The sequence below is a fragment of the Protopterus annectens genome, chromosome 6.part0 (genome assembly GCF_019279795.1).
Source record: "Protopterus annectens isolate FY-2018-M chromosome 6.part0, PAN1.0, whole genome shotgun sequence".
Taxonomy (NCBI): Eukaryota; Metazoa; Chordata; order Ceratodontiformes; family Protopteridae; genus Protopterus; species Protopterus annectens.
Genome location: NC_056737.1, coordinates 480,270,092 through 480,294,456, shown reverse-complemented (window position 1 = coordinate 480,294,456; position 24,365 = coordinate 480,270,092). Strand labels below are relative to the sequence as shown.

The 24,365-nt window shown below is 42.9% G+C and overlaps 1 protein-coding gene across 1 annotated transcript in view; it reads right to left on the bottom strand.

The window, feature by feature from the left end:
* STARD9 (StAR related lipid transfer domain containing 9) overlaps nucleotides 1-24,365 on the bottom strand; it is a 1,457,104-nt gene that overhangs the window by 731,291 nt on the left and 701,448 nt on the right. Inside the window, exons 5-7 of the mRNA XM_044073541.1 lie at nucleotides 23,754-23,786; nucleotides 23,613-23,674; nucleotides 19,165-19,277 (exon numbers count right to left, since the gene is read on the bottom strand). Coding sequence (XP_043929476.1) covers nucleotides 19,165-19,277; nucleotides 23,613-23,674; nucleotides 23,754-23,786 — 208 coding nt within the window. The remainder of the gene's footprint in view (nucleotides 1-19,164; nucleotides 19,278-23,612; nucleotides 23,675-23,753; nucleotides 23,787-24,365) is intronic.

Here is a 24,365-nt window from a genome sequence, read left to right as displayed (position 1 = left end):
GCATGGGTAGAAGTTGCTGCAGTGTCAACATTTTGAATTTTGGAACATCCAAGAAAGTATTTAGAATAGACAGGTCCAGTATTGGTCTCCAGGCTTTGTCCTTTCTGGGTACCAAGAAAAGTCTTGAGTAAAATCCTTGCCCGTTCTTGCTGTGGTACTTTTTGAATAGCCCTCATGTCCATGAGAGCAGAAATTTGTTTTTGTGCCTCTGCCCATTGATTTTGTGGCAGGTCTGGCATACCTTTTGACCTTGGTAGGGTGTGAAAGTGGAACCTGTAACCCTGAGAAACAATATTCAGTATCCACTTGTCCTGGGTGATCATGTGCCAATTTTGTGAGAAAAGCGCTAGTTTTCCCCCTAGGGGTGCTGCCAAAAGGTAAGTGCTTGGCATTTGTAGAGGAAAGTCATTGGGACTGTTTCCTATAAGGTTATTTGTCTTCTCTGCCTTTGGGGGCTGAAGCACCACATTGTTTAAGTCTGTATGAGCCTTGGGGCTGAGATCTGCCTCTTGGGCGTCTGTATCTGCCTCTTTGTGGCCTGTCTGACACTGGAAAGGACCAATTTTTATAAGGCCAGTTCCTGCTATATCTAGGTGGCTGAACCTGTAAGAAATCTTTCACTGTCTGCATTGATTTTGCTTTATCCTCCATTTTCTTTAACACCTCTTCTGCCTTAACACCAAACAAAGTATCATGCTGTAATGCAGCATCCAATAATTTTGCTTTAACATGATCAGGTAAACTTTGTTCTTTTAACCAAGCATGCATTCGAATGACAGAACCTGTAACTACGTCTCTGCAAGATGCCTCTAATGAATCAAAACCACATTGCAAAGTATGCTTTCCCCCTTATTCAGCTGCATGAATAAATCCTGCATTCCCTTGTTCTCAGGACATTCAGAGCTTGTAAGCATTTTCTGTTTTGGCAAAGACATTGGGTATTGTTGATATTTAAGCATGTGAAACTGGCAGTTTAAAGCCCTTACAGCTAAAGTAGCAGAGGTGTAAACTTTTCCCCCATCTGCCCAGTGCTCTAGAATCCCTATCAGAGGGAACAGGGTTTTTTGCAGTGGAAGCCTTGACCCCCTTGGGACCCTGAGAAATTGTTTCTGGATCAGCAGCAGGGTTTTTATAAAGAAATTTATGAGAATCTGGAACCTTGTAGTACCTATCTAGCTTAACTGGTGCAGGGGGTAAAGAATCAGGGGTCAAACTGGATTCAGAAAAAACATCATCAACAATATCTAGTACAGGGGGGATAGCAAGAGGCCTGTACTGAGGCAATAAAAGAAAGTCTCTGAGCCTTTTCTTGGATTCTGAATAATCCTGGCTCTCCCAGTGGAAATGTTCCCTCATGGTGTGCAGGGTTTCCCCAAAAGAGTAGTCCTCAGGAGGAGAGGCTGAAGAGATAGATTCTTCAGCATCAGAGTCCTCATAGGGAGGGAGAGAATTATCCCTGTTCTGAAGAGGAGTCAGAAGAAATAGAAACCTGGTCAGAGGAGTCATAGTCAGTGTCTTGCCTAGGCCTTTTATCAGGAGGGGGATGGCAGCCCCTGATCAAAGTAATTAGGTCCTCACCATTTTGAGCATCTGTTTCTTTGGCATGGATGACTGTCCAGGAGAATGCTGTACTTGTTTCTTTGTCTTTAAAGGTGTTTTAGACTTTGCATTGGCTGTTGAAGAGGTCTTGATAGTAAGCTGTGTAGGTCTGAAAACAACCTCAGAAGCCGATGCCTGCTCAGCAGCTCCAGACCCATCTGAGGGAATTGTTTCCATAGGCCCAATACCTTGAGTTTCCAGAGGCCTAGCTGTCTCCATGTGGGAGTCGGAGGCGGCCTGTGGCTCTGCGGTAGCGGGTGTCAGGGGCTGCGAAAGCGCCTCACTGAAAACTGGCGAACCGGCGACTGGCCTAGAAGAGAGGCTTCGTCATCAGTTTTGGACCTCAGATGCCTGTCTTTTTCTTTGCCCTTGTGCTTTTTATGGACTCCGGTCATCGGTTGTTCCGATGGCATGATATAGTTAAACCTTCGGCCAAAGTAATGTAAAGCAAAATCGAACCGACGCTTAATAGTGCGTTGGTTGAATCTAGCACAAAACAGACAACTAGCAACATCGTGGTCAGGGCCTAGGCAAAGAATACAGTAAGAATGAAAATCCTTATGAGGTATTTGCTTCCCACAAGAAATACAATTGTTAAATTTTACTGACATTGGTCTGGAGCAAAAAAAAGTTTCCCCAATGGGGTACTTAGTTTTATTGAAGACTTCGGATCTGAAATTCAAATTTGAAAATCTCAGGAGTCGGCCGACCGACACTTGCGAACTGCTTTTTCTTTGGGCACCGCGCGGCAAGAAAAACTGAAGAAAATGGCGTCGGCTGCATCTTATATACCCCTGGTGCACTGACGTCAGGGAAGAGGTGACAGCAACAGACACCAGACCAGGACTCTGGAATTCAGGCCGACTGAGGGTAGCCTGCCAGCTGGATAACCCAAGTGTAATGACTGCAACAGTGAAACACGAACATCGGCTTTGTTTCAACTCCGGTTTCTACATGCTGTTTGTTAAAGGACACAAACTACTTTGGGTACAACTGCTTCACTTAAGACAGGGAATACGTAAGGGTATTTAACCACTTCCCACTGCTTTACTGGCTTTCAATGCCAACACAGCACATCATTTTTTTAAACTTACTTTTGACTAATTTGTAGTACTTGATGATAATGCTCCATGCAGTAAAAAGTAAAGATGTCTGATCATAACTATATATTTATTATGTGTTCTTAACATGGATGTCGATACTCACCTTACAAGCTTTGCTCCAGAGGTAAATTTCTTCGCATTCATGTCTCAAACACACAATAAGTTATGACTGGTGACCCAATCATAATCCTCTGTGTTGTTTACAGCAATATGCTGAATCAACCTGGTTCACATTTATAAGACAGTAGATACGCTCAGCCAGTGTTTAGGTAAACAGAGTTAGAAATCTGGGGTAATGAGTTGAAGTTTTAGTACTTGTTTAGCCCGGAGTGTTAAAAAAAACAGCATTTCTTTTCATCACAAAGGTGGGGTCTTAGTTTTTCCTGCTGGCCATTTATCTATCCTGATTTCTTTGGTAAGTTGTTCCATAATGCAGGGACTATTTTGGCAAATGCTCTTTTACATGTGGGTAATGTACATGAAGGTCATTGGAAAAGAAATCCTTCCTGATTTATGAGGTCAAAGATGGTGTTCTTGATTTGGAGTTTGTTTTCAAACTGTGGACAATAGTTATTGTTCAACAGTTTGAAGGTTGTTGCATATAGTACTATGATGAAATTTGTTTCACTATAACTGAGATTGGAATGATTCTGCAGTAAGCTTACCAGATGCATATATTTTCACTAGACTGCACGGGTCTTATAAGAGGGTCTTCATTAAACTGAGGTTTTTGTTACACTGCCAATTTAAAAAAAAAAAACTCTTAGGACTCTGCTTTGACATCGACAGTAGTGCTGGATTCTGCAAATTCCAGGACCTTTCCATCAAATTAAATGAAGGATCTTATTTTGAACATAAAGAGCAAACGACAAACTATTTATATAACAGCCTTAACCAGAAATCCCGACTACAAGATAACAAAAAAGCAAAATTAAGTTCCACAGGCTTTAAAGACGAGAAACTTCTAGTTATGACTCTGTAGAGATATATAAAACTGCTGAACATGAGGAAGGAGTTTATAGGCAGCTTGGGGTGGACATTAATCACACATACTTCACAGATGAAGTTTCCTGCAGTACCAACAAAGGGAATACTTATCAGCCAGGATAACACACTGAGCATTCTTGATTTTGAAAAAAAGTAGTTGAAAAGGGGTTGCCCATCGACAATGAACAGTTTTTATAATATTGAGGGAGGACACAGACTATAAACATTAATGCAAATTTCAGTGGGAATAGGATAAACATTGCTTATTTACCACTTTGTCATGCAAACCCTGGTATGAGTTCAGACAGCTGGGGATAGTCAAAATATACATTAAGGACTTTCAGATATTTTATTTATTGGATCATAGGAAGTTACTAGGCTAATGGCCCTAGGACCCTAACAAGCTTAGCCAAGTTCTACCCTTATTTCCATGCTCAATACTTATTGCCCTGCCCAAGAGGGACACAGGTGGAACCTCTTGGGTGAATTTATGGTTATCCAGCCAATCATCCAGATTGTGTCCGAAGAGGACCAATGAGGTGCTCTGTTTGACGTGAAGTGGGAGTCTGTTCCAAAGGTGTGGTAAGCTCTGGGAGACAAATATGTCCCTCCAGCAGGTTCTATTAATGTCACATACCAAGTTAAGGTCTTTAGGGTGAGTGATCCATTTACCATTTGACTTGTGGATATACAGTATTTCCAATAAAGCAGGGTCAGAGATTGTCTTATATGCAAGGCAGAGATTGTCTCTGAGTGGTCCGTACGAAACAGAATAAAGTGACAGTTATTTTAGACAATTCACATAGGACAGATGCTGAAGACCTTGAATTCTCCTTGTGAGGAACATTTGTGGTCTCTCCAATTGCTGCAGGTGCTTGAAAAGGTACACACCAAAAGGGGCATTGTACTCTATTATTGGCCTGATGAGAAAAGAGTGCATGGATGTTATAACTTCTTTTTTTTCTGGAGGACCTTCCTTATGAGATGAACAATATAGAATGCCCTTCTTACCACTGTGGAGACATGGTGATCAAAGGTACGGTTGCTGTCAACTTGTGTGTCCAGGTCTCTCACCACTGAGTGCATACTTAGGGTGTTGCTACTGATGTGGTAGCAGGAACATCGCTATAACCGAAAGGGATGATAATACATTTTTTGCATTGAGTTTATGGCCATGACTTTGGCATCAACCATTTGGTTGTGTAAGACCCTCTTGTAGGATGTTGACATAATTTGGAGATTCTATGACTGCTCCCAGTTTGCAGTCATCAGCAAACTTTGTCAGCCACAGACCTTTAGTTTTTGCTTGTACTTGGAAGAAATAAATTCCAAACAGTAGAGGTCCCAGGACTGATCCCTGTGGAAAATCACTGGTTGCAGGTCTGCTGATGGAGTTGGATTCCCCTATTTTGACTATATGTGATATATTAGTGACGGGTTAGTGACCCATCTAATGATATAAGGGTTGATACCTAGCTGGGTGAGTTCATCAATGATACCTGTATGGAGGGTAATATCAAAAGCCTTGGCTAAGTCTACGTAGGCTGTATGGACAGATTCCCCCTCATCCAGGGCCTTTGTGACTCTCAAAGAAGTCCACCAGGTTTAACAGGCATGATCTCCCTTTGATAAATCCAAACTGAGTAGGGGCAAGTGTTTGGAGATCACCTATATCTTTGTTAAGATCCATGATGATTTGCTCCATGGCCATGCATAAAAGGCTAATCAGGCTAATAGGTCTATAGTTCCCAGGGTCAGTGGAAGCACCACCTTTGTGCAAGGGAATAATGGTGGCCGTTTTCTATTCAACTGGGACAAAGCCAGTGCTTAGACTATGACTGAAAAGAGTACCCAACGGTATTGCTAATTTGTGTTGCAGCCCAAGTAAGACTCAGCCTGGAATGTTATCAGGTCACATAGATGCTGTATTTTTGGCATTAGAGAGGGGTGTTTATGACCTGCTCTTTACAGATACAAGGTAGAGGACAGGCGGTAGGCATGTCATGGGGTACTTGTGGTGGGGACAGGAGAGTGAAGTTTTCAAAGAACCTGTCGGCCAACAGGATAGCTATATCCACAGGCTCAGTATATGTGGTATCATTAACTACCAATTCGGCACAAATCTGGGCCTTTCCTTTTAGGTTATGGATGTAACTAAAGAATGCCTTACAGTTGTCCTTAGTTGAGGAAACTAATTTGGAGTCATAATTTGCTTTGCAGGACTTCACAAGATGTTTTATTTGCTTGTTTAAGCTGAGGAAGGAGTGTTTCCAGTTTAGGGCTCACTCCCTCTTACTCTTAGACAGCAATTTCTTCCTCTTGTTGTAAAGCCTGTTAATGGCAGCTGTCCACCAGGCAGGTTTGCTCTTCCTTGAGGAACTTGTTTTGGTACTATCAAGTATAGCAGAGTCAATGCAGTTATACAGGTGTTTGTATAAGGAGTGGTGTAGAGCTCTGCATAGTTGCCAGTTCCATCTGAGGGGTAGGTGCAGTGAAGCTACTTATACCATCCTGTAAGAGGTTGTAATCTGCTCTGGAGAAGTTTTTTAGTTTAGTTGCTGCTGGGGGGGGGGGGGGGTCAGGTGTGATAGTTACTTTGAATGAGGCTGATTTGTGGTTAGACCTCACAGTGAGTGCTACAGTGGTCCCCCATATTGATAAGCAACAGATCCAGGATGCGGGCACCCTTCGTGGGGATGTCAACCAGCTGGTTTAGGGCACTGGAGTTAACAAAGTTGAGGAACCTTTGGGGAAATGTGACTGAGCATGAGTAACTTACCCAGTAAACTGATGGGTAGTTAAAGTTGCCCAAAACTATGGTGTTCGGATGTATCTTGAAAGACTCAAGTAGATCCAAATAGGCAGAGTGGGTATCCTGATTCATGGAGGGGGTGCTGTAGCTGGCAATGACTTGAACAGATGTCCTACCAACAGTTAATTATGCCTGAAGTATCTCCAGGGAATCATACTATTTAACCAGTCTGGAGGTGTATTTATCTTTAGTGAATATTGACACACTTATTCCTTTAGTTTTCATGCCTTCAGTTTGCAGTCTGAATGTGTGGAAGGTGTAACTCTGTATGGCTGGGGTGCTCTCCAGAGCCTTGAACCAGGCCTTAGTGACTGCACAAATGTCTGCATCTTCCACGGTGAGGACTGCTTCCAGTGAGTGCAGTTTCATGTTAAGACTCCTAGCATTTAGCAGCATAACCCTGGGGTTGTTTTTAGATGGAGTTTTTATAACGGGAATTTTGTCCTTGAGACAATGCCTAAAATAAGGTACTATGGGGGTGACAAGAACCTTAGCTAGTAGCCAAAATCTGAGGGGTGACAGGTGAAGACCATCTCTGGCAAAGCATGGAGGTCTGTCAATCATGTCATCCCAGGCTGACAGATAATGGATCCCCTTAGAATGACACCAGAAACTAAGCCAACTATTGAAGTCAATTATTTTCTGTTTGTATTGAGGTATCATCCCAGGTGAAGGTAAAATGCTGCTTAAAGCTAGGGAAATACCTGCCCGAGACACATAGTCCAAGAGCACAGTCATGCCTCTCTTTATATAGTCCAGAGATGTACATCTCAATTCATTCATACCAACATGGACTATGACGGAGTCATAACAGTACCTGCCATTGAGAGACTTGATTGCATGTGTGATATGGTGGATCCTGGCACCTGACAGACAGCTGACTGTGACCTTTTCCTTATCCAGTCTGGTGAGAGGGACATCTATGTGTCTCTCGATGGAATCACCTATGACTAAATATATTTGGTTTTGTCTTAAGGGCTTCACAGGTGAGACACTAGTGTGTGAGCTATTATGTGTACTGTGTTCTGCAGAGAAAGTATCATGTGTAGAGTGCTTGTGTTTGAGAGGTCTGTGGTGTTTAGGTATGTTTCTGGTGAGGACCTCTGCATATGTAGGTATGTGTGATGTGTGTTGGGTGGAGTAGGAGGTGAGGTGTGCATGCTGACAACCTGTTCATTGTCATATGTACTGACTGGTGTGTGACAGAGCATGCATTCAAGGTTCTTCTTATAGTCACATCTCTCACATGTTGAGTTTGTGTGGACTAGGAGTAGAGGGTTGTCGGTGAACATGAGTCAGTTGCTACACTGCCTCAGGATGCCCATGTTGACCAAGCTGGCTGGAGAAACTGTGCAAAATTGTCCATCCATAGTGTTAGGCAAATTTATATGGTCAGGAAAAGAGGTCGCACTTAGAAATGGCCAGTGGGTGAGAGGTGTGAGGCTTGGCTTAGTGTTCCACCTGACACTAGAGCAGGGTTGCGAAAAACCTCTGGAGGACCACAAGCAAAGTGCTAAGAGAAAATTTAATAAGCAAAACATTAAAACATTTATGGCTATAACCACAACTATGCGGCAGTGCATGATGGTGCGCTACACACAAACAAGCACAAATGCAGGGCTTAAATAAAACAGGAAATAACCCTTTTAACTGAAACTAGCCAATAAGGACATTCCCTCTGAGCTCTAGTCCAATCACCATCAATTAGATGGGACCCAGACAGCACTCTCCTTCCACAAGGGTGCAGAAGTGCCTTCACCAACAAAGTTGGCTTGAATTTGATGCTCAGAAGTTGCAAAACAGACCCAGAAACAGCAAACCTGGAACTGGGCTGTGCTACAGCTGAACTAGTACAGTATACAGTAAAATGTGGCAAAAAACAGTTCAGACAATTCAAACAGACAGTGGAATGCAAATACAATTTGAAAGTGCAATGTAAGAGCAAAAAAGTACAGTTGTGTACACTTACCATAAATGTAGATGTTCGAGTGTATTCACTGTTGCAGTCATCACATTTGGGTTATCTCTGCCAGGGTAGCCCTCAGATGGCCTGAATTCCAGATACTTAGTATTTCTGCATCGGTTGCTGTCCCTTGAGGAATGATATTAGGTCATCAGTGGTATAAAGGAAAGTAGCCGACGCCATTACATCAGCTTTTCTTGCCCTAACCTGTCAGGAGTCCCCAAAGTAGGTGGCCAGGCTCTGGTGGAAGAACCCTACCGGTGGAAAATAAATACCAATATGTCCCTTGTAAGGAAAGGAGAACAACAAGGAAGAAGGGTAACAAAAGGAAAAAGAGAAAAAAGGGGGATGGAGGGAGGGAAACCAGGAATGCAACAGTAAATACACTCGAACATCAACATTTATGGTAAGTGTACACAACTGTACTAAGTTTTTCGTGTTTCACTGCTGCAGTCATGACATTTGGGTAGATTCCCAAAGCTGATGAAATGGGTGGAGGCAGTCAAGGAAGCTAGGGGCTGGCTAGAATGCCCTGCAAGGTTGCAGAGGCAAACCCTGCCCTGGATTTGGAGAAGAGAGGCAGGTGGTGATACTTGGTAAAAGTGTGAACAGATGTCCAGGTGGCAGCCTCCAGGATGTCCCTGGTATGGACTCCTCCGAGGAAAGCTGCAGAGGTGGAGGCTGCTCTGGTGGAGTGTGTCCTGCTGACCCCCTTGGGGGGGAGGCTTACCATGCTGTTTGTAGCAGAAATGGATGCAGTGTGCTATCCATTTGGAAATGGCTTGCTTGGAGATGGCTTTGCCTTCTACTTCTGTGGCACAGCTAACCAGCAATTGATCAGACTTTCTGAAGGGTTTAGTCCTGTCCAGATAGTATCTGAGCTGAGTGCAGGATCTTTTCCCCCTTGTTTTGGGAATTAGGAAAGAAGGTGGGCAGATGAATGGATTGGTTGAGAGGCACACTGGACAGAACCTTGGGCATGAAGGATAGATGAGTTCTGAGGGATACCCCGTCTGCATGGAAGAAGATGAAGGGTTCCACAGCCATGAGTGCTTGCAGCTCAGAGACTCTTCTGGCTGAAGTGATGGCCAGAAGGAAGGCTGTCTTCCAGGAGAGAAATTGTAGCTCTGCAGAAGAAGCTGGTTCGAAAGGAGGCAGGGTGAGCTTTTCCAAGACAAAGGACAAAGTTAAGGTCCCAAGCTTGTGTAGGAGTCTTTGGGGGGGGGGGTCTCAAGTTGCTAGCTCCTCTGAGGAACTGTTTAATTAAAGGGTATGAGAAAAGAGGCTGCTCAGTGGGAAAATGAGCAGAAATAGCAGAGGCATGAATTTTTATAGAGGAGAAAGAGATATCACTGTGTAGTAGGTCAGCTAAGTAATCCAGGATGAGAGGGATGGAGGGTTGTGCCGTATTGGCCCCCTTAGTCTGGATCCAGGTGCAGAAACATTTTCGTTTACCTGCATAAGACTTTCTTGGTGCTAGGGCATCTGGCCTCATGGATAAAATACAGTTGGGTACACTTACCATAAATGTAGATGTTCGAGTGTATTCACTGTTGCAGTCATTACATTTGGGTTATCTGCTTACAGGTACCCCTCAGTCAGCCTGATTAACAAAGTCTTGGGTCCTGCGTCAGCTGCTGTCCCTTCTTCCATGATGTCAGGTTGTCAGGGGTATAAAACATGCAGCCGATGCCATTACATCAGTTTTTCTTGCCCCAGATGTCAGGTGCCCCCCTAATGGAGAGAAATTAAATATAAAAGTACAATGATATACCTCCAACAAAAAAGCAATTACACCAAAAAGGCTTTTAAGCATAGTAAAGGAAAGTAGAGGTATAGCCAAAATAAGTTAGGGGGTTGGAGGGAGGGTAACCAGGATTGCAACAGTGAATACACTCGGACATCTACATTTATGGTAAGCCTACACAGCTGTACTATGGCATGGCCAGTCTGGAGCAATCAAAATCATCCTTGGATAGTCCTGTTTGATTTTTAGTAGTAGTTTGGAAAGCAGAGGCAGGGGAGGAATGCATAGACTGATAGGTTTTTCCAGCTGAAGGACAGAGCATCCACTTTCCAGGCTTGCTTGTTGGGAGTCCTTGTGCAAAATTTGTCCAATTGGTAGTTCTATTGGTAGTTCTGGGGAGAGGCAAACAGGTCTATATCTGGGCTCCCCCATTTGCTTGTCAACATGTTGAAAATCCTTGGTTCCAGTTTCCACTCGGGTGGGTCCATGAGGTTTCTGCTAGTCCATCTGCTAGTGTATTTAATTTTCCTGGCAGGAACTGAGCTTGTAGGTTCACTTGGTAGCTCAAAGCTGTGTTCCACAATGCCATGGCTAGTATGCAGAGGGGGGTAAGAATGTGTACCCCCCTGCTTGTTTATGTACTACATAAAAGTGGTGTTGTCCGTCTTTACCATAAGTTGTCCTGGAAGAATGTGTCCTTGAAGGCTGTCAGAGCTTTCTGTACAGCTAACATTTCTTTCTGATTGATATGCAGGTGGATTTGACTTGGGTTCCATTTGCCCTGAATGCACTTCCCTGCCAGGTGAGCCCCCCATGCATAGTCTGATACGTCTGTTGTTAGGGTCTGGGCAGCAGGGGGTGGTGTGAAAGGTAGTCCCTTGTTTTGGTGGCAGGCCTCTGCCCACCAAAGGAATTCTAGGCATAGGCAAGGTATGATGGGAATCATTGCTTCTAGATCCTGAGAATGCTGACACCATAGGCTTTTTAGATACCACTGTAGTTTCCTCATAAGCAGTCTTGCATATGGAATTAGAAGAATGCAGGAGGCCATGAACCCCAAGGCTTGCAATATTTGTCTTGCAGATAGCAGAGTTTTTGTGGCCACTTGTTTGAAGTAGGTTGTCAAATTAATTTGTTTCTCTGGCATGAGGTAAGCTATCTGGGAAGTTGTATTCAGGCTTGCTCCCACGAATATAATTTGTTGACAGGGTACCAGGTGTGATTTTTTTGTTTATGGTGTACTCCAGACAAGTTAGAACCCTTTGTACAAAGGCCAGATGATTCAAAAGTATGTCCTGGCTTTCTGCCTGAATTAGACAATCGTCCAGGTATGGGTATATTTGAATATTTCTTTGCCTGCAAAATGCAATAACTGGAGCTAGGCACTTTGTGAATATCCTGGGCGCAGTAGATAAGCCAAAGGGCAGTGCAGAGAACTGATAGTGCATGTAGCCTGCTGTGAAAGGTAGGTACTACTGCAAGATTCCCTGACTGGGATGTGCAGGTATGCTTCTTTGAAAATCTAGTGTTGCCAACCAGGCATCTTTGCCTAGCATAGGAAGTAATTGGGGAAGAGTAAGCATCTTGAATTTTGGAATTTCCAAAAATGTGTTTAGAGTAGACAGGTCCAGGATAGGACGCCATGAATTGTCTTTTCTGGGTACCAGGAAAAGTCTTGAGTAGGAACCTTGTCCCTTTTCTGGTACCAGTTGAATAGCCCCCATGCTTAAGAGAGAAAGTATTTGTTTTTGGGCCTCTGCCCACTGATTTGGGGGTAGGGCCAGCCACCCGCTTGGTGTTGGCAATGTGTGGAAGTGAAATCTGTATCATTGGGAGACTATATTTAAAACCCATTTGTCCTGGGTAATGAGTTGCCAGTTCTTTGCATGAAAAGCAATCTTTCCCCCCAAAGGGGCAGTCAGTTGATAAGTGCTTGGAAATGTTAAACGGAAGTCACTGAGACAGTTTACCATAGGGGGGAGTCTTATTACTCCCAAATTTGGAAGTGGAGGCCCCCCCACTGCTTAGTCATGTGTGTCCCCTGGGACTGAAACCTGGGGCTTTTGCTGTGTCAGGGTTTGGCTTGAGAAGACCTGGAAGGGGCTGGAAAGACCAATTCTTAGAGGGCCAGTGCCTACTAAATCTAGGAGGCTGAACTTGTAAGAAATATTTAACAGTTTGCATAGATTTAGCTTTATCTTCTATCTTTTTAAGAACTTCCTCAGCCTTGTTGCCAAACAGGCGGTCCTGATTTAAGGGAGCATCCAACAATTTAGCTTTAACATGATCAGGCAAGGATTGCTCCTTTAGCCAAGCATGCCTTCTGAGCACAGATCCAGTAACAGCAGCCCTGCAAGAGGCTTCTAATGAATCAAAACCACATTGCAAAGTATGTTTTGCAACTTGCTCAGCAGAATGCATTAAATCCAGCAATTATTTATTTTCAACACAGTCAGGAATCAACATCATTTTCTGTTTAAGCAATCCAATAACATGTCGCTGACACTTTAACATATGAAACTGGCTATTTAAAGCCCTAATGGCCAAGGGTTGCAGAAGTGTAAACCTTCTTACCCCATCTATCCAGCACCCTGGAGTCTCTATCAGAAGAGGTAGAATTTTTAGCAGTAGAAGCCTTAATACCCTTGGGCCCCTGTGAAATAATCTCTGCATCCGCAATAGGATTTTTAAAAAGGAACATGTGTAACTGAGGGACCCTGTAGTATCCATCAGGTTTTCTGGGAGCAGGAGGCAAGGAATCAGGGGCCAAACTAGATTCCGAAAAAGCATCATCAACAATATCTAGTACAGGAGGAATAGCTAAAGGCCTATGCTGAAGCAGGAGTAAAAAATCCTAAGCCTCTTTTTTTAATCAGAAAAATCCTGGCTTTCCCAGTGGAAATGCTCCCTTAGAGTGTGCAAGGTTTCACTAACAGAAAAATCCTAGGGAAGCAGAGAGAATGGAGTCCTTTGCATCAGAATCCTCATAAGTAGATAAGGGCAAATCCAGATCATCAGAAGAATCCGAAAAAACAGAATCCTGGTGCTAGGCTTCAGTTGGCTATCCCTGATTAGAGTTATTAAATCTTCAGCCATTCTTATCATTTGTTTTTTAGGCAAGTGGCCTGGGCATTGTTTTTTTTAGGTATGGCTCGAGATTTAGGCCTAAGTGAAGAAGGAGGCATCGGTTTAATATGCAAGTCCATAGGCCTGAATACACCCTCAGAAGCCAGTGCCTGCACAGCGGCTCTGGACTCATCCAAGGTAGAGACACCCACAGGTTGCATAGTTGAAGCATCTTGCGGCATACGGACTTTAAATGGGTTTCAGTAGAGGCCTGCGAATCAGAAGTAGTGGGTATCAGGGGCTGCCAAAGCACCTCACTGAGTACCAGTGACTGGCTTAGAAGAAGCGTCATCGGCAGTCTTGGAACTCGATGGCCTATCTCTGTCTTTATCTTTGCGTTTTTTCAGAATTCAGTAGTCGGATGGCTCAACGACATTTCTGGATAATTAAACTGAGAACCGAAATATTTAGAGGCGAAAATATACCAACGACGGATAGTGCGCTGATTAAATAAAGCATAAAACCAACAGCAAGGTACGTCGTGGTCAGGGCCTAGGCAAGGAATACAGTATGAATCAAAATCTTTATGAGGTATTTGCTTTCCACAAGTAATGCAATTATTAACTTTTACTGACATCGGTAAGGAGCAAGAAAAAGTTTCCCCAATGGGGTACTTAGCTTTCGTTGAAGACTTCGGTTCTGAAACTCGAAAAGAAAATTTCAGGAGTCGGCGGACCGGCACTTGCGAACTGCTTCTGCTTCGGGCACTGCATGGCAAAAAAGACTGATGTAATGGCATTGGCTGCATGTTTTATACCCCTGACGACCTGACGTCATGGAAGAAGGGACAGCAACCGAGGAAGATGCCATGGAGGCAGCAGGGACAGGCTGCGCAGCAAGGGGTACCAGTACTGTCAGGGCCAGTCTGGAGCTATAAGAATGGTCCTTGGTTTTTCCTCCCTTATTTTGAGCAGTACCCTGGGGCTGAGAGGTAGGGGAGGAAAGGCACAGACCAAGAGATTGACCCAGGGAAAGGACAGGGCATCCACTTTCCAAGCCATGCAGTGATGCTCCATGGTGCAGAATTTGCTGAGCTGATGGTTGGTGTGGGAGGCAAAGAGGTCGACCTTCGGGGTTCCCCATTTCTGAGTTATTGGGAAGAAGGTACTTCTGTTGATCTGCCACTCATGTGGGTCCAAAAGCTTTCTGCTTAATTGGTCTGCCAGGGAGTTGAGAGAGCCTGGTAGGTATTGTGCTAACAGGTGTAGTTGCATGGAAGAGACTGTGAGCCAAAGGGTCATTACCAGCCTGCACATAGGGTAGTAGTGAGTCCCTCCCTGCCTGCTGATGTACCACATCACAGTGGTGATCAGGAGAACCCCTGGAGAGAGAAGGGGTTTGAAAGCTATCAAGGCCTGCTGCACAGCCATCATCTCTTTTTGACTGATGTGCAGGGGGATTTGCTGTGGGTCCTATATGCACCTGCCAACCAGGTGTGCACCCCAAGCGTAGTTTGATGCGTCTGTGGTGAAGGTCTGGGTGGCGGGGGTGTGGGGAGAAGGGCAGTCCCTTGCTGTGGGAGCAGCCTGTTGCCCACCAAAGAAATTCCTTTCTCAGGCAAGGAATAATAGGTAGAAGAGTGTCCAGGTCTTGAGAGTGTTGACACCAAAGGCTCTTTAGGTATCATTGAAGTTTCCTCATATGCATTCTGGCATATGGAATGAGGAGGTGCCATGAGCTCCAGGGCTTGCAGGATTTTCCTTTCAGAAAGCTGGGACCTGGTGGCCAGTTGAGAGAAGAAAGCGGACAGGAAAATTTGTTTCTCTGGTGCAAGGTATGCCATCTGGGTTGTTGTGCCCAGGCTTGCTCCCAGGAAGATTATCTTTTGGGTGGGCAACTGTTTGGATTTCTTTTCATTGATTGTGTGCCCTAGGGAGGTTAGTAGGCTCTTTACAAAGGCCAGGTGTTTGAGCAGCTTTTCCTGGCTGTCTGCCTGAATAAGGCAGTTGTCTAAGTAGGGGTAAATTTGAATACTTCTTTGTTTGCAAAAGGCAATGGCCAGAGCCAGGCATTTTGTGTAAACTCTGGGAGCAGTACATAAGCCAAGTGCAGAGAAATGAAAGTGCTGAGATCCTGCCCTGAAACGGAGATATTTTCTGCATGATTCCCTAATGGGAATGTGGAGGTAGGCCTCTTTTAGGTCCAGGATGGCTAGCCAAGAGTCTTTAGAGACCATGGGTAGCAGCTGCTGGAGGGTTAGCATTTTGAATATTGGGATCACCAGGAAGGTGTTTAGATTGGATAGATTGAGGATGGGGGGCATCAGGTGCCCTCTTTTCTGGGCACCAGAAAAAGTCTGGAGTAGAAGCCTTGGCCTATCTGTTCTGCAGGAATGTGCTCTACTGCCCTCAAAGAGAGCAGGGAATGGATTTGCTTTTGAGCCTCTGCCCACTGATTTGGTGGTACATCTCGGAACCCTTTTGGGATTGGAAGGGTGTGGAAGGAAAATTTGTATCCCTGCGACACAATGTTCAGAACCCACTGGTCCTTGGTAATGGTGACCCAGGTGCTTCAGTGAAAGGAGTGCTTTCCTCCTAGGGGTATGTAAAGGTGGGCAGAGGGAAGGTAAGGAGAAGGTGAGTCATTGTGAGTTCTTTCCATAAGGGAGTGGTTTAGAACTCCTTGGTTTTGAAATGGAGGTAGTCCACTGCTTAGATCTCTGCATTCCCTGGGGCTGCTGTCTGGGGGGGGGGGGGGTCTGTTTCCATGGGGCCTAGGCTGGGCCTGTTTACTCGGAGCAGGAAAGGACCAGTGCTTGGAGGGAAAATGCCTGCTGAACCTAGGGGGCTTGACCTGTAAGAAATCTTTAACTGTTCGCATAGATTTTGCTTTTTCTTTCATCTTTTTAAGACCTCTTCTGCCTTAGTGCCAAATAAGTTATCTTTGTGCAAGGGTGCAGCCAACAATTTAGATTTGACATGGTCTGGCAGGGGTTGTTCCTTAAGCCACGCATGTCTTCTGATGAGAGATCCAGTGACTGCTACCCTTCAAGAAGCTTCTAGGGCGTCAAAACCACAGTGCAAAGTGTGTTTAGTTACTTGTCTTGCAGAATGCATTAAGTCTTGTGAATCTTTAGATTCTGCCCATGCAGAAAAGGAGGACATTTTTTGTTTAAGGAGTTCCAAGGTATGTTGCTGATATTTAAGCATATGGAACTGACAATTTAGTGCCCTGACAGTAAGAGTAGATGAGGTATATACTTTTTTACCCCATCTGTCTAATGCTTGGGAATCCCTGTCTGAGGGGGTGGGAGTCTTAGCAGAGGTTGCTTTAATCCCTTTTGGCCCTTGAAAAATGATCTCAGAGTCAGCTATAGGATTTTTAAAAACATATTGTGTGAGTCAGGGAATCTGTAGTACCTGTCTGGTTTTCTGGAATCTAGGATTTCCTTGAGTCTCTTTTTAAACTGAGGGTAGTCCTGACTCTCACACTGGAAATGCTCCCTTAAGGTATGCAGGGTTTCCCAAAAGGAAAAATCCTCTCGGGGAGAGGCTGAAGGAATGGATTCCTCTGCATCAGAATCCTCATAAGTGGAGAGGGGCTGCATGTCTTCATAGTCAGATGCATCAGATTCATCTGACTCTTGTTCAGACAAAACTACTGGAGACAGATCTCTTTTCCTTTTTGAGGGGGTGACTTGGCTTCCCCTAATGAGCATGATAAGGTCTTCTGCCATATTAAGTATTTGAGACTGAGGCAAGGTAGCAGGCACCTGAGAGTGGGTAGTCAGTTTTTTGGGTGTGGTTCGAACCCTGGGCTTAAGGAGCTCGGTTGTTTTCAAAAGAATGGTAGTTGCAAAAGAAGGCATCGGTTTGTGTTGAGATTCGAAGGTGCAAAGGATTCCTCAGAAGCAGGTGCCTGCTCAGTGGCTCCGGACCCATCCAAGGTAGAGACGACCGCAGGATCCTTAGACGAAGAAGAGTTTTGCAGCATACCAGACTCTGAAAGGGTCTCGACAGCGGCCTGCGAATCAACTGAAGTGGGCATCAGGGGCTGCAAAAGCACCTCACTGAATACCGGAGGACTGATGACTAGCTTAATGGAAGCATCGTCGGAAGGTTTGGACCTGTGTGGTCTTGTCTGTCTTTATGCTTTTTCAGAAGATCTGCTGTCCAATGGCTTACCAAAGCCATATTGGAATTTGAGGACTGTAAACAAAAATATCTGGCTACAATAAGGGCCTGACAACAGATCGTTCTGGCATTAAACAAAGCACAGAAGCAACAATAGGGGACGTCGTGGTCTGGGCCTAGACAAGTGACGGAGTAAGAGTGGAAGTCTCGGTGTGGTATTTGCTTTCCACAGGCGAGACAATTATTAACTTTTTCTGACATCAGTTAGTGCAAGAATGGGGTACTTAGCTTTAGAAGACTTCAATTTGGAAATGAAAACTGGCATTCATGCGAACTGCTTCTGCTTCGGGTCCACGGCAAGAAAAACTGAGTTAATGGCTTTGGCTGCCTTCCTTTATACCACTGATGGCCTGACATCAGTCCTCAAATGACAGCAACTGATGCAGAAATACTAAGTCTCTGGTATTTGGGCCGGCCGAGGGCTACCCTGGTAGGGATAACCCAAATGTGATGACTGCTACAGTGAAACACGAAGAACATCAGGCACTTAGAGTTAGTTGGAAGTAACAGATGCCTCAAATCTTTCAGTATCTAAGAGCTGGTTTTAGTGCTGAACTGATACCAAACAGTCTAGATTCAGCAAGTCTGAATCTGGCCTATGCTATATAATGCAGAAGTACAACGAATTCAAAGTGCATAAAATCACAGTCACAACAGCAAAAACAGTTTAAATAAAGCAGTAATTAATCAGCAATTCCCAGCTTAGAAGGGTGTAGGCCACACTCTCTTACCACAAGCATCTAGACTACAAACTTTCATAATTTAAAAACAACTGCTTTTGGAGCCCAAGTGCTTAAGTCAGAGCTAAGACACCTAAGAATAACAGACACAACTAGGCCTTCAACCAGTAATTTCCAGCTTAGAAGGTTGTAGGCTATCCTCTCCTGCCACAAGAGTTTAGACCACAAATCTTCCTAATGTAAAGTAACTAGTTTGGAACTAAAGTGCTTAAAGCAGAATAAAGACACTTCGAACACGCGGCACAATAAGCCTTCACCAGTAATTCCCAGTTTAGAAGTGTGTAGGCCACATTCTCCTGCCACAAGAGTTTAGACCACAACTCTGCTAATATAAAATAACTGGTCTGGAGCCCAAGCGCTTAAGCCAGAACTAAGACAGTTTCAGAATAACAGACACAATGAGCCTTCAACCAGCAATTCTCAGCCTAGAAGCATGCAGCACTATTAATAAGTTCCTTAGTATATCTACATCACGTAATGTAGCCTGTGCAATGTGATAACTAGGTTTCACAAATCCTAACCATTGTCTATGATAGCTATGGACTGAAACTTTATAATGTCATTCAAAAGTGGGATCATTTCTTCAAAATAAGCCTCAGTAGAACAATTATAAAATACTTATTAACAAAAATACATTAAAACTCCACAACCTGGAAAGCATAGGTTTGCAAGAAAAGCATGCACCAGATCCCTACTTTTCAAAGTATAAGTGGGACATGCACATAAAAAAAACTGTGATGCGTTAACATCAGTACACTGAATAATTAAATGTAATATTTATATATTTAATTCATCTTCTGATTAGGTAGTGGGTTAAAACTCTTGAAAATAACAGGAATGTTCATACCATGACAGCATTTAAGTTTAACAGAATTCTGTTACAAAAGAACCACAAGAGATTTTTCTTTTCTCTCCTGACTGCCACAATTCAGCCCAGGCAAACAATGCACTAACCTTGTACGTAAGGGCCCTTCTCAGGATGCTCACGGACACGCAAGGTGTATGGCTTTTTCTGATCTGACTGCTGTAGGAGGTCTCGGACCCTCTCATTATAAATTTCAAGGAAGCTGGAAAATTGGAAGAACAAGGGTTGTATTATTTTTGAAAAGCTGCAGAAATATCTACCATGACTGCTTCAGAGTCAATCTTTATGCTGAAACATCTAAAGATAATACTCTTATGACTGCTAGAATGTTCTAACATGCACTTAATAATTGCCTGAACTGAGATATGCTAACAAACTTTTTAGATGCATTCAAGACTGTGAAAGCATTCTTACAACTTTAAGAATGGTTTCAGAAGACATATGTACAATATCTATTCATGCCATTTATACTAATGTAAAAATATCAACCCTTTTCAGTACAAAGTATCTGAGCTATAGCATTATAAGATGCTTGCAACAGTATACACCTCATGCTCTTGGGGAGAGGAATATTCTGATTATTCTGAAACAGTTCCACAGTCTACAGATGTCTCTAAGTTACCAAGACAGATGCTAGTATTCATGAAACATTAACAACTGCTTACTTTCTTTGGCCTATATATCATACACTGCAATAAATAAAATCTCATAACACAAAAGAGATCAGCTCTACACGACTGAGGCTGAGTAGTGTTTCATGATTAAAATAATGTTCTGACATGATGGCATAGCACACGTTTCTGTTATGCATTTCAGTCAGCAGTGCTAGTTAGTAAATGTGCTGATGCAAAAGCAAATCATACAGCTCCCATCTCCCCCTGTGTCATGTTCCTAGAGCATCAGTATACGATTATGCCACCCTCCCTCCTCTCCCCATTACCTTCATGTCTATGAAACATGAATATAAGTAATTATACCACCCTTTCACCTCCTCAACTTTGTTACCATGTGCCAGAAGCACTAATATAATTAGTTCCACTTTCCACTTTTGTTATGTTCCTCAAACAGAGAAATAAAGTTATTAATCCATCCCACCTTTCCCATTGCTGAGTCCCTAGAACACTGACAGTTATACCTTTACACCTTTCCTCATTATTGTTATGATGTCTTGGACACCAGGTTGTGGAAGTAGAATTTTTCCCCACCTCCCCACTGCATTCCAACTTCTACTTCATATCACATAAAATACTATACAAAATCTCTTATTTATAAAAGGTAATCTTAAAAAGTTAACCATTCACAAACATTTACTCATATTAAAATAATAAGCATCACAATAGTGAAGGGCTGATACAGCACATCCTATCCCAACAATACTCTATTTTTAGGCAGCAAAAGAGCAGTGTGTAGATGACAACTGCCATTCTATACTTTCTCTGAAAAGGATGTTCCCTGCCATCTCAGCTCAAAGTCTGTCCACACAGCACCCTAGTCCTTACTTCATTTACACAAGCGATAGGGACCACGTGTACATGTACACGCCAAGACATGGGAATGCAGTTGGTCCTCGTTCAACTCCTGTTGTTCATATGTTCATAGACAAGTACTATTGCTAGCTGCCCTTGTGGGCCATTTTAAGCCAATTTCCCTATCAAAGGTGAGAATCAAACCCTGTACCTTGTGTTTAAGAGGTAAACAATTTAACCATTATACCAACCTCCAAGCCAAAGGGATTCGCACATCATGGGACTCAAACCTGCAACCCCAAAATTAAGAGTTTTGTGCTCTACAAACTGAGCTATAGCCAGACTACACTATGCAAAGCATCTCCTTTATAGGCTGAGCTACAGAAGTTCATAGATCATGGAACGACATGTTATATGCACACCTTTCACAGATCTCTCCTAATGAATCTGTGATGTGTACAGCCAACATACAATAAGCAACTTTAGGCTTTGCACTAAGAGAGACATTGTGTGTCTGAATCACAAAACAAATTGTACTTGTTATGAAAAGAAACAATTGTTCAGAAATCCGGGCCTCAGTCGTTAAGGAAAAAAATCAGTGTAATCATCAGCAAAACTGATTTTCTTAATATACATAACCCCAAAAACTGAATTCAATTTCACCGCACTTTAAAAAAGCTCAGATGATATAGCACAGCATTTTGCAGCCTGTATAGTCAGAACAAGTGCAAATGTGAGGTATAGTGTTATGTAGAGTTATCTGTACTACACGATTAAAATAAGTGCAAAATCTCTGTAGATGTCTACTTTATACCTACAGAAAAATTTGCATATTTAAAACTGTCTTGTATTTAGGAGTCTTATGTATATTTCTGTTCCAGTATGTCACCTCATAGTAAGACGCTGTCCGGTTCGATTCTCAGCTAGAGCGTCTTCTGCGTGGAGACATGCGTGAATGGGCGTACCTTCGTTGAAGGTTGCGCGTCAGGGCTGGTAACTCGGCACGTAAAAATCAACTACCAATCATTAGCGGACCGGAGTTCTGCTGTGGCGACCCCTAACCGGGAAAAGCCGAAAGACACAAACAATTATACATTGAACAGAGAAGCTAAATCACCCTGTGATGTTAACAGCACTACACATTTGCAAAGATGTTCCACCTTCAGCTACATTTATCTACTCATTTACCCACTCATTCCATGCATCAACCTGTCAAGTGCACTTCATCTGCACTGTCTTAAGTATTCTATCATGTGGCATGCTTTGTTTGCCAGCTTCTGATAATAATTCACTGTGTCTTTCCCAGTGAATGTTTTCATTTTCATCAACCATCTCCTGATCTGCGTGCTGCCTTCTCTGCAGGTGCGTCACACCTTTATGCTTCTTAGGGTCCATGTGTGTTTGTACAGCACTGCAGCTGACATCTGAGACAAACTAAAATGTGCCGCAGCTGCACGGCCCCAGCTGTGAATTATGGCAGCTTGTCTAAATACAGAGCTTGCCTCATCCCAAGTGATTTGCCATGAGGATACCTTCTGCACAAAACTAAATCCATTTTGCCATCCACAACACTAGTGACACTAAATTAAATGTAACAGAATGTACTTTAATTTGGGCAAAAAAAAGTGAAGTTATGTACTTTGCACTGGCTGTGGCTATGATTTGTTCTACAAAATCTTGCATTTCTACAAAAAAAGTCCCACTTTGGGCATTTGAAAAGGTGACAATCCTATTTTCCATACATATTTAACAGTAAAAAAAAAATGACTTAAATTGTTGTGTGGCATCGTGTGAAAGCTTAGATGTTGCTGAAGAAGACGGTCTTTGATATTTGCACTGCAAGCTGCATATTTTCACAGATATCCATTATTACGTATATTGCTAATTATATAATTAAGCAAATTTTCATATGTCTGTAAATATCTTAACAATCATGCACTCAGAGGAACTTCTTGTTATGTGAAAACTTATGTGTGGTTAACAAAAATGGTCAGGCAATATATGTCCAAGTTGTATAGTTTACAAGATACAGCAATTTGTTTGTGAAATCTAGATTTGTGTACATTACAGCACATATAGTATTTAAGGAAAAACTATTTGTGTACATTATAGCACATTCTAGTATTTAAGGAAAAACTATGAATGCACCATCACTGTAAAAATACTTCTTACTGATAACACTGCAGTTTGTACAGTCTTAATTTTTGCTGTTCATAAAATATAGTTTAATTTTTAGAAAATTCTGTAGAAGGAAAAAAGTATGTAAGCTGCTAAAAGTGTGATATTCCACACACTACAGGTGTTACTGAGACATAACAAGAAATGTGTGTGTGTGTGTGTGTGTGTTACAAGAAATTTGATTTCTCTCGACAAGAAAATCATACAGGAGATACAAGAGATTACTAAATAGCCTGCACAGCACAGGCTTCATAACTGCACAGATCAGACAGAGAGATTTCTGGATGCTTAAAATGGCTAATGGATTCTTAGTAAGGTTCCTCTAGAGAAAAGAAGCAAAGCTAGTGATTTTTAAAACTAACTGCACAGATATATTGATTAAAAATAAAGTTTTATGAGATTATTCAAGGTTTTCAGAAACAAGAACAGCCAGGCAAACTCTGAAACACCATAAAGATCACATGGGTCCTGAAATACTGAATACCTACAAAACGTTACTTGTTTTAAAGCAAGCAAGTGATGTGTTTTTTTTGCATACCCTTTTCAGTACCAGGGCAGGAAACATAAGTAGATACTTTAGAATAGTCAAGCAAACAGTATACAATTGTGAGGTATGTGGGAAACCTGTGTACCCCATGGATGCACAAAGACAATGCAAACTCTATAGCTATTGCAACCAGAGGTCAGGAATCAACCCCTAGATCCTGTACCTTATGTGGCAGACCACTGAGTCACTGTACTGTACATGGCCTGAGGGAGCTTGCAAGGAAAACTCACACACACACACACACACACACACACACACACACACACACACACACACACACACACACACACACACACACACAGCCACAATAATTCTTATGCCTTCCTTGTATGAAACACAGACTTACCTGACCTCTATTCTGCAGGACGTGGGTTCTTCTACGGAGTCACTGTCCCTAGCAAAGAGCCCCTGGGGAAAAAAAAAATGATAAAGAAACTCAAGGGAAATGAGACATGCCAGAAACTCAAATTAACAGGGTAAAACTTACCTCACATATTCTTGGTGTTAATCCTACTGATGTCTGGAAGAAAAAAAAAGACAATTACATAATGATGACAAAAAACATACATTAAAAAACTGAGTAGTTCCAGCATCTCAGAAGCAGTCTTTATTCCAGCTCATACTACTTTCAGCAAAACCTGAATACCTCACATGAAATTATAGCCTAGGCTGAAGAATAAGCAGGAGATCTTACAAATCAGTCATCTTCTTTCAAATTTCTCTACAAATTCCATCAATATGACATAATGGGTTAAAAAATGCAAGTGTGCTGTTGCTGGGCTCTTGGCTTGCACACCAGTGACATAATCCTCCTTATAGTATGGTGAAGTACACTATAGAATGGCATTGCCCAGGTTTCAACAGCACAGCAGTTACAGTGAAAGAGGAGGACACTTCCCGCCAAAAGATCTGTTCTCTTTTTCTTGGTGATGGTGGTGGGGCATAAAGCAGGAAGGCAGCACCAGCTGAGACCAGTCAAAGTTTACAGAGCAGCTCTAAAGGTCAGAATGAGCACTTTATCAGGCCATAAATGTTGGCATGACATAACATTTCAGAAAAAATACATTGAGAAGGAATGTACTATATTTCCCTGGCACAA